Source organism: Choristoneura fumiferana, chromosome 3 (genome assembly GCF_025370935.1).
Source record: "Choristoneura fumiferana chromosome 3, NRCan_CFum_1, whole genome shotgun sequence".
Lineage (NCBI taxonomy): Eukaryota > Metazoa > Arthropoda > Insecta > Lepidoptera > Tortricidae > Choristoneura > Choristoneura fumiferana.
The window spans coordinates 12,316,489-12,333,137 of record NC_133474.1 but is presented as its reverse complement, the minus strand read 5'-3'; the positions used below and the strand labels follow the sequence as shown (position 1 = coordinate 12,333,137).

General features: G+C 36.0%; 1 protein-coding gene across 6 annotated transcripts in view; it reads right to left on the bottom strand.

The window, feature by feature from the left end:
* Positions 1-16,649, bottom strand: part of tai (basic helix-loop-helix family member taiman) — an 87,600-nt gene that overhangs the window by 23,126 nt on the left and 47,825 nt on the right. For 2 of the 6 annotated variants that reach the window (XM_074085678.1, XM_074085679.1), the window contains exons 1-3: positions 15,949-16,578; positions 2,575-2,694; positions 289-433 (exon numbers count right to left, since the gene is read on the bottom strand). In XM_074085678.1, coding sequence (XP_073941779.1) covers positions 289-433; positions 2,575-2,694; positions 15,949-16,121 — 438 coding nt within the window. In that variant the 5' untranslated portion in view covers positions 16,122-16,578. Of the gene's footprint in view, positions 1-288; positions 434-2,574; positions 2,695-15,948; positions 16,580-16,649 lie in introns of those variants that run through there. The other 4 variants (XM_074085682.1, XM_074085681.1, XM_074085680.1 and 1 more) reach the window with 4 other exon arrangements.

The window sequence follows — 16,649 nt, the reverse complement described above, 5'->3', positions numbered from 1 at the left end:
TTCACGCCTGGGTTAGGCCGCGGAGCGTTACAAACATCGTATCCTTTGTGTTAATAATTGAACATGAACAATATCGCTTCTTTTTTATAATATTCTAATTCTAGCTGAGAACACAAGAACAAAAGCGACGCTCCAGATCTTGGAAAAAAAAATAAGACTAAAACAAATACTTTTGTACTATACTCACTAGTCAACGTACCTATATGGCATGACGTGACTTGAACAGCGGTTAAAACAGTTGCCGGTAAACTAGGTACGATAGTTCCAATGACAAGTTTTCTTCCTTACCTGGATCTGCCGCGTGGCCTCGCGGACTATCCCGTTCTTGTCTGGCTGCTTAACTTCTGCCAGACACGTTCCCAAGAGCTCCTCCAACTGATTTATGGTCTCGTTCTCGAGCTCCCGCCTCCGTTTCTCGTTGATACACTTGTTTCTGAAAATAATAATTAAATCCATGTTGTAGGTAGAAATGTGTACAGCCTTTCCCCGCTTAAATGTAAATATTTATATCGTCTTGTCTGAGACTAATTTTTCAAAGACCTCAAGGTTTATGGAAGTCCACAACGCGTCTTGTCTGTTTATTTTCATATTATTTTATTTACATAAACTTTGTTGAGGCCGACGATAATATTATGAAGGTTGCAAATAGTCATTGTTAAATGTACATCGTATGCAATCCCTAAGTCTTACTAAAATAGCATTTATAAAGTAATCAATAAGATGAAGTGTTCAAGTAAACAAAAACAGAATACACAATATGGTATAAAATAAAATAAATAAATAAATAAATATCATGGGACACTTGACACCAATTGACCTAGTCCCAAACTAAGCAAAGCTTGTACTATGGATACTAGGCAACGGATAAACATACTTATATAGTAGATAAACACATACTTATATACTTATATTAAACATCCAAAATCCGAGAACAAACATTCGTATTATTCATACAAATATCTGCCCCGGCCGGGAATCGAAATGTCAGTAATACATATGTAAACTTTATTATACCTACCTATAGACAATATCTTAAGTGATTAATGTCGTACAATAAGGTTGAGGTTCATCATTATCAAGAAACAAACAAGATTTATAGAGACGGAATATAGAAAAACAAATTAATTGATTACGCTACCGAAATGAGCTACAAATTAATGTTGTAGACAGGACAGATCTAGGTATTATTTTAGATATCCTCAAACTAAGATAAGGGTATGACATATTATTAAATATCAATACCTAAACCAAGCGACTAACTAAACCAGCCTGATATAGTCTTAAGTCTTAACAACCGGAACGGCTTACTATCAAATGGGTTTTCGACCTAGTTGATAGAGGTGTCTTTAAGAACATCTATTTGAAAAGCATAATTGTAACGAAGCTCCACGCGCAATCCATTCGACATATTATTGCACTACTTCATAGGGCAACACTTTAATTTAATAGTACCTAAGTGGAGAAAATATGATATGTTACCTGTTAAACCCAGCTCAAAATATTTCAAAATGATAAGCAACAAAATCAACAGGGAACAATGATTGCTGTAACCTTTTATTAAGCTTGCCCTATCGATAGGCTTTTTCAAACATAGTGCTTTTCCGTTCCTTGCTACCATAAATTGTGCTGGCATCGATAATATGCCGATCATTCGATTTTTAAACATTTTCTGTACTGTATGTAGCTGTAAAAATAGAAAAATCTTTACTGGCCAGGCAAAGCAAAACGAGAACTAGGTAACAAAGCTAGTATGACTGATGGTGCTAGATAACGCGAATAAGATGGATATGGCAGCAAACGGAAAACGACGCCCTGGAAGGCGGAAGAAATCATGGCTGCGCAATTTAAGGGAGTGGACCGGGATCAGCAGTGCTGAGCAACTGTTCCGGAGAGCTCAAGACAGGGATAGATTTTCAGAGCTAACGTTCAACCTTCAGTAATGGAGTGGCACTTTAATATGGCAGCGAGTCATACTTCAAATGGTTGATTTTTGCCATAGCTTGAACACGTGTGAATCCTAACGTTGTCTTGGTGGAAGATTTTTTTTAGCTCATCCTAATCGTTTTTGCTAAATACATTTATGAAGCTTCAAGAGCTAAGTGTAGTTTCTTGATTAGCAGTTTGACCTTTAGGAAGATAATGTACCATCATAATTTCATTTGCATATCAAAAGACGGAAGTTGACACTTTTCCAGCCGACTTTACAACCATAGCTTTATTTGGAGCCAAATACTCAGATTGACTTCATTGTTTTAATTGAATTTTTAATTTTCGTGTATATGGTGGACCCATGTTTCATCTATTGTTACAAGTTAACGCAAAAAATCGGCATTAACACTGAAAACGGTCCAAACAATGGTTGAGTTTAGAATTGAACATGATATTCCCGTTCTTTCGAGATACCTATGTCAGATAAGATCAATCATCGATTTGCTAAAACCATATCATGTACTTTCGCGAAAGAGAAGTTCCTCCAGATTCATATTTGTGTTATAGTGAACCCTAAGATACACCACGGACCAATAAATATTTATATAACACAACAACAGGCGCTAAATAACGTTGAATACGTACATTTGCGATTGAGGTTTACTGTCAGACTTTTTTCGTATCTTCTTAACCGGCGCTGTCACGCTCATCTTGCCTTGCATCCCCCACCATGTGTCTCCCAGTTGGGGGTCACAGGAATCATTTCTACGGAAGCAGCAAACAAACAACTTTAAATTATCATTAGCTATGAAACTAATTAAGCTAGGGGTGATGGATGTACTAATAAATGACAATGAATTCGTCGAAATAGATGCAAAAAATATGTACAAGTACGACTGAACATCAAAAAAAACTTTAAAAGTTATTTGCGTTTGAGTGAAACGGGAGGCTTTCCTTTTTAATGCTTCTCACAACAGTTAATCTCGATAAAGATTTACAAGACACAAACAATTTGATTACTTAAATACACAAAGAGCATCATGATTCACGATCACAATGTGTTTAACATATGCAGCATTTTTCTTACATAATCATTTGTTGACAATAAAATAAGTCTAGAAATCGCTAGTAACATTGTGCGAGACCATTATACCAAGGAAGGTTCGGGATTAGGTATAGATAATTAATAAAATAATCAACTCATGCCTAATATTTTTGATGACGTGACAGATGTGGCTTATAGCTCCCCAGAACCTTCGTGACGTGACGTACACACGTCGGATTGTATATTTATAAGTTAAAATGAAATTAGGTATAGTCGGACTAAATATTTAATACAAGTTATTTAATAAACCTACGTAATTGGATATCGAACTAAGATATTTTCGATGAACATATCGTAAATTGATCACCGAGATCACCATAGAGGTTGCATTGAATACATTTGCTGTCTTTGCTGAAGAGAACTGTTAATAAAGTTTATCTTAACTAAATGGCTAACAAAATGTAATTTTCACGTTGGCGCAACTCATCAAAAATTCCAAGTACAGGCTGAAGCTTGATGCGAAAAAGAGACGGAGATAGCAGTCGAATAACGCCTACCGAGGAGCCCCACTACGCAACCTTACTGCGACGGCCGCGCAACCTTGAAATAATAATGTTCGGAATAACAACAACGCGCCATAAGCGTGACCAGAAATAGTACCTATATTAAAATACTTCTCGAGAACTTCGAAGCCTCTATTTAATTCCTATTCCTACATCCTGTCTTCGTCGTGCACGTACCGGATACGGGCCCACGCTAAAACTCACAAATACCTACACCGACGGAAAAAGAACATCAAAGTTTAATAAACAATTTTTCAACTCCCTCAAGTAACACAAGAACACAACCTACCGCAAATAAATACAGTTGACACTCGCATTCAAATGGGAGAAAGTTGGTAGTAGCCGAAGGTTTCAATCGTTACTCAATGCATTCGTCATCCTTCCACGTAATTCAAATCTGAAAGGTGGTAAGTGACGACTGACTGACGAATTCAAATTTTACTTGATTTTAGGTCTATATACTTACTGACGCACAAGATTTTTGTTAACTAAACACATCATGACATCAGTGTGACGACTGACACAACACACAGAAATAATACGTACTTAAAATACAAAATTAATACAAATAATAATAATACTTTTGATGCGCCACGACACAATATGACACACTACTAGTGCATTGCTAGCTATCTTATAAACATTTATTTTGTAAAGATATTTGAGTATATTGACGAAAAATACATAGTATGTAAGTATATTATATTCATCGTACCAATTGTGAGCAGTAAATGTGCTTCGGTTGTACAAAAGTGAGCATAATTCCAATATTTATTTAACATGTCAACCCAATAGTATAAAAATAATATGCTATGACATTAATTCAATAATTAACGGAAACTATTATTTTATCAGCATGCTAAAGCAGTTGCAGTATTAAAAGTATGATCTTATCAATTATATGACTAACGTGTTACCAAATTGTAATTTGATAATGTTTGCTGACGACACTAATGCTATAGTTCCTGCCGATAGTATGCTAGAACTTAATCGGGTGGTTGATGTTGCACTCTCACCTTTTTGCGAATGGTTTACTTTTAACAATCTAAGTCTAAATGCGGACAAAACTCAAATAATGCTGTTTAAACAAAACACAAAGAAAACAGATTGTCACCAAGTAACTACTCATACACACACACATAACTATGATTGGTACTTCCATAGAAACAGTCAATAATGTGAAATTCCTCGGTATCCATCTAGATTCGAAACTAAATTGGATTCAGGAGCTAGACGCTATTGAGAACTCGGTCAACTCAGCATGCTATGCTTTAAGAAGTCTTAGGGACGAAATTGGTTTGGAACAATTAAAATTTGTGTATTATGCCTTAATTGACTCCAAGCTGCGTTATAGCATTATGTTTTGGGGTAATAGCTTTAAACATAATATAAACAGAGGCCTTATCGCACAAAAGAGAGCCATAATAATAATGTTTCGAATCCCGCAGTGGGTGTCTTGTAGAGAATATTTTCAGGCCTTGGGGATTCTGACGGTGCCTAGTCTATACGTTCTTATGCTGCTCACTGAATTTGTTAAACATAAAATTAAGTTTGAAACATATGAAGAACAAGAAATTCTTGTACTCACGCGCACCAGCCGAAATATGAAAATCAAGTTTCGCCCGAGGTCTAAAATAGAGAAACAATGTACTAGGAACCAGACTGTTAGGTTGTTTAATAAACTACCTGTTGAGCTAAAGGGTATCGTACCATATATTTTTAAAGATAAGTTAAAACAATTTTTATTGAGAGGGTGTTTTTACAGTATTGATGAAATATTTGATAAAATGTATAGATAGAGTATAAGTGTTGGATATATTTGATGTATTTTATTTTATTTTATTGTTAGCTGTAAGACATTCAAACACAATCATATATTGTTTACTGAATAAATGATGTCTATGTCTATGTCTATGAAACAAGTGAGAGTCCACCCGCCGGAATCATGGTTCCGTATATTATTATTAGACAATAATTAAAGAATTCATAAGAGAAGCCTAAATTATTGCTTGGAACATTTATACTAACTGACAGCTATTTACATGTTTTATTGTAAAATTGTTTACATATCGGGGTATAGACTTGAGTCCAAAATTAGGCGAACTAGATTGACAACTGAAAATTTTATCAAACATAGCAAAAAAATATAGGCATATATGTCGATACAAATTTGTCGATATAACCTTGTGTAGACGCGGAATAAAAATGTTTGTCACTTTTGGAAGTTATTTTCATAGTATTAGGCCTGAAAACGACAAAAAGGATAACAACAAATGACAATGTAACGGAAATAGTTATATGAAATGTCAATAAAATAAAATGCCGCATGGCGTCTTTCTGGGTGGTCAATGTTTTTTTCGAAATCTCTAAAATAAAAGATTTATTTTATTATTATTTCGTATTGAGTTTTTTTCGAACATCAATATAAGGTTTTTTGTAATATCGATATTACTAAAGCACTGGGGTACCTAGCTGTGATAACATTAGTGTGTAATGAAATGTCAAGTTGGTACTAGAGTATAGTAGGTACCTTCATTTTAGACAGTCTATGACATCGCTGGGATAATATTTGAAAAAAATATTCTTATTCAATATAGAAAGTCCTTTTGATTACCACCCTCCCATAAAACTTATCTGTTTTGATCAACCAAATGACATAAAATGTAGACGGATAAGGCCGCTTTTAGTAACTACAAATACCGAATTCTCGAGTCACGGGAGGACAGACGACAAAGCGTCATGCAGCACTACTTAGACCCGCAAAAGGCTTAAAACAAGGATTTTTGAAGTTATTAAATGTGAAAATCTCTGGGGATGACAGAACATTGAACAGTAAAGGAAACTTTTATATTATGTTACTTGCTGCTACGGAACCCTTCATGGGCGAGTCCGACTCACACTTGGCCGCTTTTGTTAAAAAGTTCGGCAAAAAAATCATGGTCTGGCAGGCAATTTACTAGTGCGGAATTAAATCTAGTTAATTTTACACCGAAATTTACATGAAGGAGTATGTTCAGAAGAAAGTATTGCCCAACTGCGAAACTGTATTTTGGCCCGACTTCGCGTCTTGCACATTACGCAGCTAAAATGATAAAATGGTACAAAGACAATAATGTGAGTTTCGTGGCGAAAGACATGAATCCACCATATTGTCCATATCTTCGCCAGATCGAACATTACTGGGCTATAATGAAGGCTAAATTTTGCAAAAGGGGTCGCAGTGCCGATACGAAGCAACTGTTTCATTCAGATTGGCACAAAATTACCAGAAATTGTAATAAAGTTGCTGTCCGATCATTGATACCCACCATGAGACAGAAAGTCAGGAAACTGGCTAAAAATAAATAATTTTAGTTTTTTGCCATTAATTGTAGTTTCTGTAAGATATTCAGGTACAAAAATGCAAAATGATATAAAACATACAATATTAAAAAAATATGATAATTTATTCTTCTATTTATACTTAACGTACTATATAGTCTTTATCTATTTAAAGTTTAGTTTGCATAGTCATCGAGATAATAAGCTGAAGGTTAGATAGACCTGAGAGTAACCAGTTGGTTTCTTTTTTATCATTTTGTAGTAATTTGGTACTGAACATTTAAATGGAGAATACGAATTATGAAATCATCACTAGCTAGGAAAATGACCACTGGGTTTTGGTTTTCCATGCAACATTTTATTCCTCATTTCACACTTTTACGGAGTGAATTAAACAAAATCGTCCTTAATGCTGGCTTTATAAAACAATAAAAGGAAACCCCATGCAAAATTTAAAGGTGCTAGTTCCACTAGTTATGTGAGCAATGAATGCTTTGACTTCTCATCAATCAGGCAGTCTCAGTCAGTTAAATACTTCTTTTGATTTCCATTAATTTCGACAGAGGTTCAAGTTCAAGGAGGAAAGCTATCTAGAAATTAATTTTTGGCCAAAGCCTAATAAAGTTTTTTTTACAAGCATTTTATTTAACTTGTAATGTATGTTATATACGAGGCAAATCTTGAAAGTAAAAATTGACGCACTTCCAGTGGACGGATTGACTTGAAATTTGGCATATTATATAAATCTGCTGACAATATAATAATATGGTAGTGTCCTTTTGGTAGTCCGGCCAGAATCGTCGCCGCAGGACGGAACGGAATTCCTCAACGGTTAAAGGCATAGACTTGAAATTTGGTACGGAAATGTAGTTCAGATGGCAATGCAAGTAAGTATATTCAATTTACTGTAAGAAAACCTATAATCGATATACCATTATACTTGGCATACCCTTCCATGCTTACACTTTCAACACTTCATAACGCCACCTGAATGTTGACTATTTGTGTTATACAACAGTCCACCGTAGCCTTTTACAATCATCTCATGGTCTGTGCTCGCCTCTGTACCCGTCTGAATAAAAGAATAAACTCGTTTGTGAAAGTTAGAAGTAACTTTTTCCATTCTTATGTTATGTTTCAGCAAGAGCATTATGTAAGTACAAGAGTAAAGTTACGCTGTTGATTTTTGTTTCCGAAAAATAATAGGTACTGCTTTGTCGTAATATTTTCAAGTTACTTCGACATCGATACATCCTTGTTAACTTCCTGCATTTACAATTCCGCGCCCCACTTGGGTTGTTATCTAATCTTGGTTGTGCGACTTTTTAACAGTCGTATCCACATTTGCCAAGGGACACAGATACTGACCTTGCCGACGACTATTACGCTTCCCTATTTGACCTTGATACTGTTGTCCAATGAGGATTGCGGATTCTAAGTTCACCTGTGCTACAAATAGACGTTCATTGTTTCGCTATTCATTAAATTATTAATAAAAAGGGAGTTTTATAAAATACATATATAATACAAACCTTTAGTTAGTTACATTTATGACATTAGGTATGTGGATGCAGACTCCAACATGCTTCTTCAAAACAACTGCCTTTAAAGAAGCTCGGCGCGACTTTTAGCTTTTACGCGTAACTATATAGAGTTTATCTACACCCATATAGTAAATCCTCAATTATGCGTTCAAAAACCATAGGTAGAAATCTGTATCGTAATGAGATTTCATTCATCATTACAGCACGGGGGGGGGCGACCACGTGCAGCAGCAGGTCGTGGGGCAGACATACCTACCTAGTTCTCGTTAATGCAGGTCATTCTCAATGGTTCTTGAACACATGATAGAGGATTCAATATATGGATATAGATAAAATATTGTATGCAACTGTACGTAATTAGGCCTTAAAACACTCATATGACTCTATTATGAAACTCAGCTACGCCTCGTTTCATAAACCCACACTCGTGTTTTAAGGACCCCTATTACGATACAGTTGCATAAAATACTATTACCCGCGGCTTCGCACGCTTTAACTATTCGATCTGGTACTTACAATTGAAATTCCGGGAATTCCCAAAATTTATATCGTGGTCTTCATTGAGGTTGTGTTAAGAACAACTGTCCAAAATTTTAAGACTCTAAACCCAGCGTTTGTAATTTCAAGGTTTTATTCCAATCCCGTGGGAATGTCGGGATAAAAAGGTAGCCTATATGTTATCCAGACTACAGACTTCCAGCTATCTACATACCAAATTTCATGTCTCTAAGCCCAGCGGTTGTTATTTCGAGATTTTATCTTTATCCCGTGGGAATATCTGGATAAAAAGTAGCCTATGTGTTACGTACCAAATTTCATCCAAATACGTCCAGCCGTTTTAGCGTGGAGTAACAAACACACACACACACACACACACACACAACACACGCACGCACGCACGCACACACGCACACACACAAACTTTCACATTTCTATCTATATCTATATAAGTATGTATCTATATCTGTATAATTATATTTATCCGTTGCTTAGTACCCATAACACAAGCTTTGCTAAGCTTACTTTAGGACTGGGTAAATTGGTGTGAATTGTCCCGTGATATTTATTTATTTATTTAGAGGAAAGATTTGGACGGATTTTTGGATGTTTGTTACGAATTAACTCAATAACTGCTAGACCGATTTTAAAAATTCTTTCACTATTAGAATGCTTAATTATTCCAAAGTGCTATAGGCTATATTTATTACCAGAAAAACATAGGGTTCCTTACTAAAGCTTCAAAACGTGTAACTCAAAGTGTAAAAAAAGTTGCCATGAAACATCTTTCATCGCATGCGCTGTGGAAACTATCGATGATAGAACAAAAAAATGTTCTACGATATTAAAGAATATATCAATATCTACAAAAAAACTCAGCGATACCATAATGTCAAACTATTGTAGTTATGCCACTATAACTACTTTTTTAAAAGTTATAACTACTTTTTTACTTTTTTAAAAGTTATAACTACGTTTTTAAAAGTTGACAGAGTTGCCGACTAAAATCAGACCATGTTATCCATACCTTTGTACATTTTAATCCTTATACAAATAAAAAAAAATCAAGACGGTTTCAATATCTGTCGATTACCTGAGTTATTCAAATCGGACATTGCATTGAAAAGATATTACGAAATTAAAAATATCAATCTAACCAAAAAATGCATTTACTCTACGTTGAAGCGCCCCTTCGCGCGGGTCGGGTTCGGGTGCAGTTTTTGGAAAAAGGAGCTGAAAAATTGTGTGAAGTGCCCTTGATTAGAGACCTTTTTAGTTCTGTGCCCAAAGGGTGATAAAAACGGGGGCTCTATTAAATTACTAAGACTCCACTGTCCGTCTGTCTGTCTGTCTGTCAATAGGCTGTACCTTGTATAAACCGTGATAGCTAGACAGTTTAAGTTTTCACACATGATGTATTTCTGTTGCCGCTATATCAACAAATACTAAAAACAGAATAAAATAAATATTTTATGAATTAAATTCGGATTTTGTTCCGCGTACCTTGATTTTTGAAAATAAATATTTAAGGGGGGCTCCCATACAACAAACTTGTTTTTTTTGCCGTTTTTGCTCGATATTAATAACTGCAACAGGTAATTGCTTGAAATATTCACAGAATATTTATTTGCATAATTCATTCAATTTAAAAATAAACATTTAAATAAAAATAAAATAAATATTTAAGGGGGCGGGCTCCCATACAGCAAACGTGTTTTTTTTGCCATTTTTTGCTAATGTCTAATGTTGTATAGGTATGAAACCCTTCGTGCGGAAGTCCGACTCGCACTTGGCCGTTTTTTTCCCGTGCGAAGCCGAGGCGGGTCGCTAGTATAATATAAGTAGGATGTAATATAAGTAGGACCTAAATCATTTGTAAAGCAAAAAAAAAATGGCAATTCTGTAATCAATTCAATATAATATAATCAAATAACTTTCTGTAAAAGTTTAATTTTTAATACAAAGCTAATAATAGCTTTGTATTAAAAATTAAACTACTTGTGTTGTGTTTGTGTTATGTTGACTCTACCTTTTCTCAGCTGTGTTTTAATTGCCATCAAAACTAAATTTCCGTACCAAGTTTCAAGACGATGCTTTTACCCAGGGAATAGTTCCCCCTTGTGAACACTTAATGTTAAAGTTTTTTTTTTTTTTATTAATCTTTAAGATTATCACTAGATCCTTCGTCTACAAAAGTTTATATGGATAGTTGCAAAAATGAAATTTTCACATAGAAAAAGGTTAACCCCGTCCTGCAGAGCTACTACGAAACTCGAAAATCGTATCGTACCGTCCCTCTCGCTCTTGTATTATACAGTCTAAGTGTCAGAGGGACCGCACGACACGAACTTCGAGTTTCGCGTTTCGTAGTAGCCCTGCTGAAATTCGGACAACATGTCAACTGTTGCTACGAGTATATCAAAAACATGTACCTCTTTTTCAATTTTCTAAACATTTCATGCCTGCGTTATCCTTACGAGACTCGTTTAATAAAAGTTATTACGTGTGGCACCTATATGGCCGTTGCAGACCGACGAGAAGTATTTTAATGAACAGGTACGCCGGAAACTAAAATATGCAACGATCATTGACTAGGTTCGTCTAGGTTTCATTTATTGCTCAAATAAATGTAATATAGTAGAAACACGTTCTTTAGTAAGCTTAAGAGAAGTTTCCCTGCCGACCGCGCAGCCGCGTTAGGTATTCGTTTGGGATATTGCTGTCTTTATCGCTCGTGACATAAGCGCTCGCAGCCGTCCCCCCACCATGGCTTCCGCAACGAAACAACGTCCGTAATTTTTATCGAGATAGCTGTAGGCTTTTCAAGATTTTGTCCTCATATTATACGCAAAGTATAGCACAGAAATCAATGATATTTTACAATCAAAAATATTCATTATATTTTCTATGCCTGTGGTTTTTTTACATTTTTGTAAAAATGCTTTATTAGTCTGTATATCTCGTGCAAAGTTGACATCTTTTTTTTTGTCGACTTGAGCTCCTGTAATTCTGATATATTACACATTTATATGAAAATCTGAAAAACCACAGGCATAGATAATTACGTCTAGTCCATACTTACAAAATTTCATCTATTTCTGTTGCCTAGTTTTCAATTGAGACCGGGACTACGTTTGTATGGAGAATGGAACGAAGAGACTTCTCTTAACTCTCATACCCAAGGTTTTACGGTAATAGTATAAGCGGCTTTGTGTTTTAACCGACTTCAAAAAAAGGAGGAGGTTATCAATTCGGTTGTTTTTTTTAATCATCATTATTTTTATTATTATTTATGATTGTTACCTCAGAACTCCGTCATTTGAACAATTTTTTTCGTTCTTACAGGAATACCTTCAATTAGATCCCATAAGCACCGGATCAGGATCTGATGATGGGATCCTAAGGAAATCGAGGCAACTCTTCAATTATTGTAGGGACACCTATGGTAATTTGGATATATTTAGTAGTAACTCGTGCATTTGCTTTTGAAAAGGCATTAAACTATTGTATCTTAGATTATTTACAGTAAAAAGCGTGAAAAAAAAACATAACAAAGAATTGAACCGACTGTATGGTATGGATACAAAACTACTGCCAGGAAAAAGAACATCTCACAAAAAAAAGTTTGCGACTGGACATCAGATGTTACCATGAATTAGATTGATAATTAGGTTGCACGTTTCCTTTGACTTCTACTCTTTCTTATGAAATAATCATGAATATCCTAAGCTACTTACTACTGCGTACTATATCCATATGTATCTAATATTAATTAAACGCCGACGTCACCCCCCCCCCTACCTACCTATCCACCTACCTACCTACCCACCTACCTACCTACCTACCTACTTAATAATTATACTTACTTAATACTTGTTTCTTTTGTGTTGTATGTAATTTGAGAAGTGCGAATAGACATTTCTATTTCTATTTATATTTCTATCACAACATCATAGTTGAATGCTGTTTTGCAATACTGAGTCAACCCACTGTCATTTTGCAATACAATATACAATGTCAACTGTAAAAATCCTTTTCTAAGGGTTGATAATGTACTGCAGAATTAATCAGGGTTAACACACTATTGCTTAACAGCATCCAGTTATCACTTATCCAGTTTTAACATTCTAAACATTTCGTTAAGTTACGAAACTCTAAGGATTTCATTGCTCATTTAATAACATCAAACAGACGTACAAACACACCATGACGAAATTGGTTGTTGGAAGATATAATCTCATGTTATAAACGGTCCAAGTTGCCAATAAAACAACGCAAATAGTTTAAAAGTATTTATGTTTTTTGCAGACCTCTAGTTCGGAGGTAGCTAGCTCTATCTATGATTGTATTCCGTCTTGCTCGCTGGTATGACTAGGTGACGCATACGTTCACGGCCATCAACGGAAGCCTAAGCTTCGTCACAAGTCCGGTCAAGGGTATTCAATTTAACGGCTGCACCATGGGAATGTGGGACTTCTGATGGAAACAGAATAATGCAGAATGGCAGTAGTAGTCTTTCATGAAGAAAATGACATCGACATTTATGAACTTCGGAGTAATTCTTTAACAACAACACAAACAGCAAGCTTTAGTAAAATAACTTTTACTTCGTTACTTCATTCGTTACTCGATACATATAGACGGATTTGGACTACCTATCCTCTATACTATGCTTATCCTTTATAGTCTATATAATAAATTGTCTTCTCTTAACCAGGTTAGCTGGAAGAGATCCCTTTTTAGGGATAAGCTCGCCTGCTTTCTGCTCTCTGTTCATTTGTATTTTTATTTTTATGTGCAATAAAGAGTTTTCATACATACATACATACCTATGGTTGACGTACAGTCAACGTCATAAGTAAGTGATCACTTTTGTACCTTCTCGCTTCCAGTCGGTAGGTACACAATTTCGTATGGCTTATCAAACATGACGTTAAAATGACAAGGTACAAAAGTGATCACTTATTTATGACGTTGACTGTGCGACCTATCTTCGATCAGAAATTAAAGAACTATCAGATCGTGCATTATTTTTATACATTGCGGGTCGACAAATACGCGGTCATACATTTACTGCACCCGACTTCAGCAGCATCGACTTACAGTACCTAGGTCTAGACATTACCATGAACATCCGAAAGTCGCACACGCCGCGCGCAAATTGCAAAATTGTTGCGGTCATTGTTCAAGCTGGTAATTAAGTCATACTAAAATACTAAGTAATAAAATGACCATATTATATTCGCTATTTTACTTAAGTAAACTAAAAACGGTTGATTATAAAGATGAGCTTTAAGAATAACAGAGCTCAATTGCTTTTACTATTTTCATTTGCATCATGTTTTATAATTATGATGCAATATATACGAAAACACTTAGAAAAGAGATGCTGTGACGACCATGACTTGGCTAAGGTCATGGAATGGAATACATTTGATTTAGCCCAATATTTAAACCTACAAGCGGATGGATACTCTGTTGTGGAAGCCAAGCCACCAACAGACTAACTAGAAAATAAAATTCAAATACGTATTCTAATTTGGAAACAATCAGTCATTATTACTACATCAGTCAGTTGTTATAACTAGATCAGTTAGATAGATAATAGTCTTTCCATTATTTATTTATTACATACGTGGTCGTGGCTGGACTGGACATGTCTGCCGCATGCATCCAGACCGATGGTCACGAATCGTTACCGAATGGGTTCCGAAGGATGGTCAAAGGAGCAGAGGCAGACCCAAGAGGAGATGGCGGGACGACCTGAGCGCTTTTCAGCTCGATTGGCAGGTGCATGCTCATGATAGGGAAGAGTGGCGAAAGAAAGGGGAGGACTTTGCCCAGCAGTGGGACATATTACAGGCTACATAAAAAAAATGTGGTATTTTTCTTATTTTCTTTTTGCTATGACTATTGTTCGCTGATAGATTATTATTGTTAAGGGGCCTTCCCTACCTTATTTTAATTTAAACGCTAGTTTACGTACCTGTAAAAGACGTAAAACTGGAGCTAGCGACTTGAAATTTGGTAGACATATTCCTTGAAAATAATAAAGGTAAAAGGGCTTTTTGAAAATTCCCACTGGATGCCGCAAGATAAAGCTATAATTAAAGGATAATCATACTACTGCCTTTGCCTTGTTAGTTATCATATAAACATCGTTGCAACTGGTAAGTAATTAGTTGACGATTACTTATCTGTAGTTCACTGTAGTGACCTAAAATATTTCTAGTTTATTTGTGTAGCTTCTATTATTATTCACATTCAATTTTAATCTTCCATTAATTGGCTAAAGGGAAAGTAGAGCTTTTATTATCCTTTGCTGTGAATTTCCACATTAACAATCGGGAAAGGGAATAGGAGAACTGCTAAGACTATGCGGTACAACCGGTTTAGGACGTTTCACAATGGTTTTTTTTTGTCTGGTTGCAAAATGTTTGAGCTAAACGGCTGTGACAAACCGAATCGGACGGAAGGCGACAGTCTGTATCACTACCTATATATACAGTAGATTGCAAAAGAATGAGGATTCTAGTGTACGGAACCCTCAAAAAGTATAAACTATCTGATGAAGGAGGTATGACCGTGATCATATATTATCCAATCACTACATGAACACGCTTCAGTTAACACGGCGACCACTTGTTGATGTTGACTTTCATCGACCACCACTGGTAACACTTATAATGAAAGCTACTGGCGGGCGAAATATCATTCATTACGCAATAAATTACCTACCGCTAAACAATCATTTTGTCAATTAGTGGTAGTATTCTACCACTTGGTAATTGACTTGGTATTTGATATTTTATATGCTATTGCGTATTATATTATCTTTGTAATAATACTTTTAAAACTAACAAACAGACCGGTAAAGAATGGCTATGCTTGCTGTTGTAGTACAACAAGGGTAGTACACTTTTTAACAAACGCAAGCGAATAAATTCATCAATTTGGTGCTTCAAGCACGTTTTGCAAACTATTCCTGATATTGACAACGATATAAAATGTTCAGGGTCAAGGCCATGAGTAGTATTTGTCCATTTACCTCGAAAATGTGTTGACAGCGACATCGACGTCAAAAAAGATGTCTACTAGTTCCTCAACATCTGAATTTGGCGTGTGGGAGGGCGGAACTGAGGCCGACGGAGTCGCGGCTCCGTCTATATTGGGACCCCCAAAATTGAAAAGCACAGGCTCTGTATGCACCATTGGCAGCATGGCTACAGCAAACACCAGCACTTTTTAATAAGACGCACGAGACTTTCGTCTGTCTTAATTAATTCTGCACTACACTGTTCGAATTCGCATCCAAACGTACACTGCATTGCGCCACGCTTTATCCCAGAGCAATTTTTGTCCTGAATTCTTTGAGCACTTCAAACTAGCGAGGGTTTTGTTAACGAATTGACCAATTCACGATTATTTTTGAGGTTTGATAAACTGAATCTTGCAATAAACTATATTACGTAGCGAAGCGATAGTGCCATTTCCTATCAATATCCGTGCGAAACGTTCGCTACAAAACGACGATGAAAGTCAACTGAAAGACGAGATGTACATATACATACATCCTTTTCGTTCGCCACTTCACATAATATCAACACGGCGCGACGCGACGCAGAACGGCGACGGCAGTGACGGCGGCGGCGGTAGCGTGGCGGGAGGCGAAGTCGGGACTGGACCTGATAGCGCTGCTACGGTCCCACCCGTTGCCTCTATCTTATGAAGCTCTGTCGCGCTCTCGCT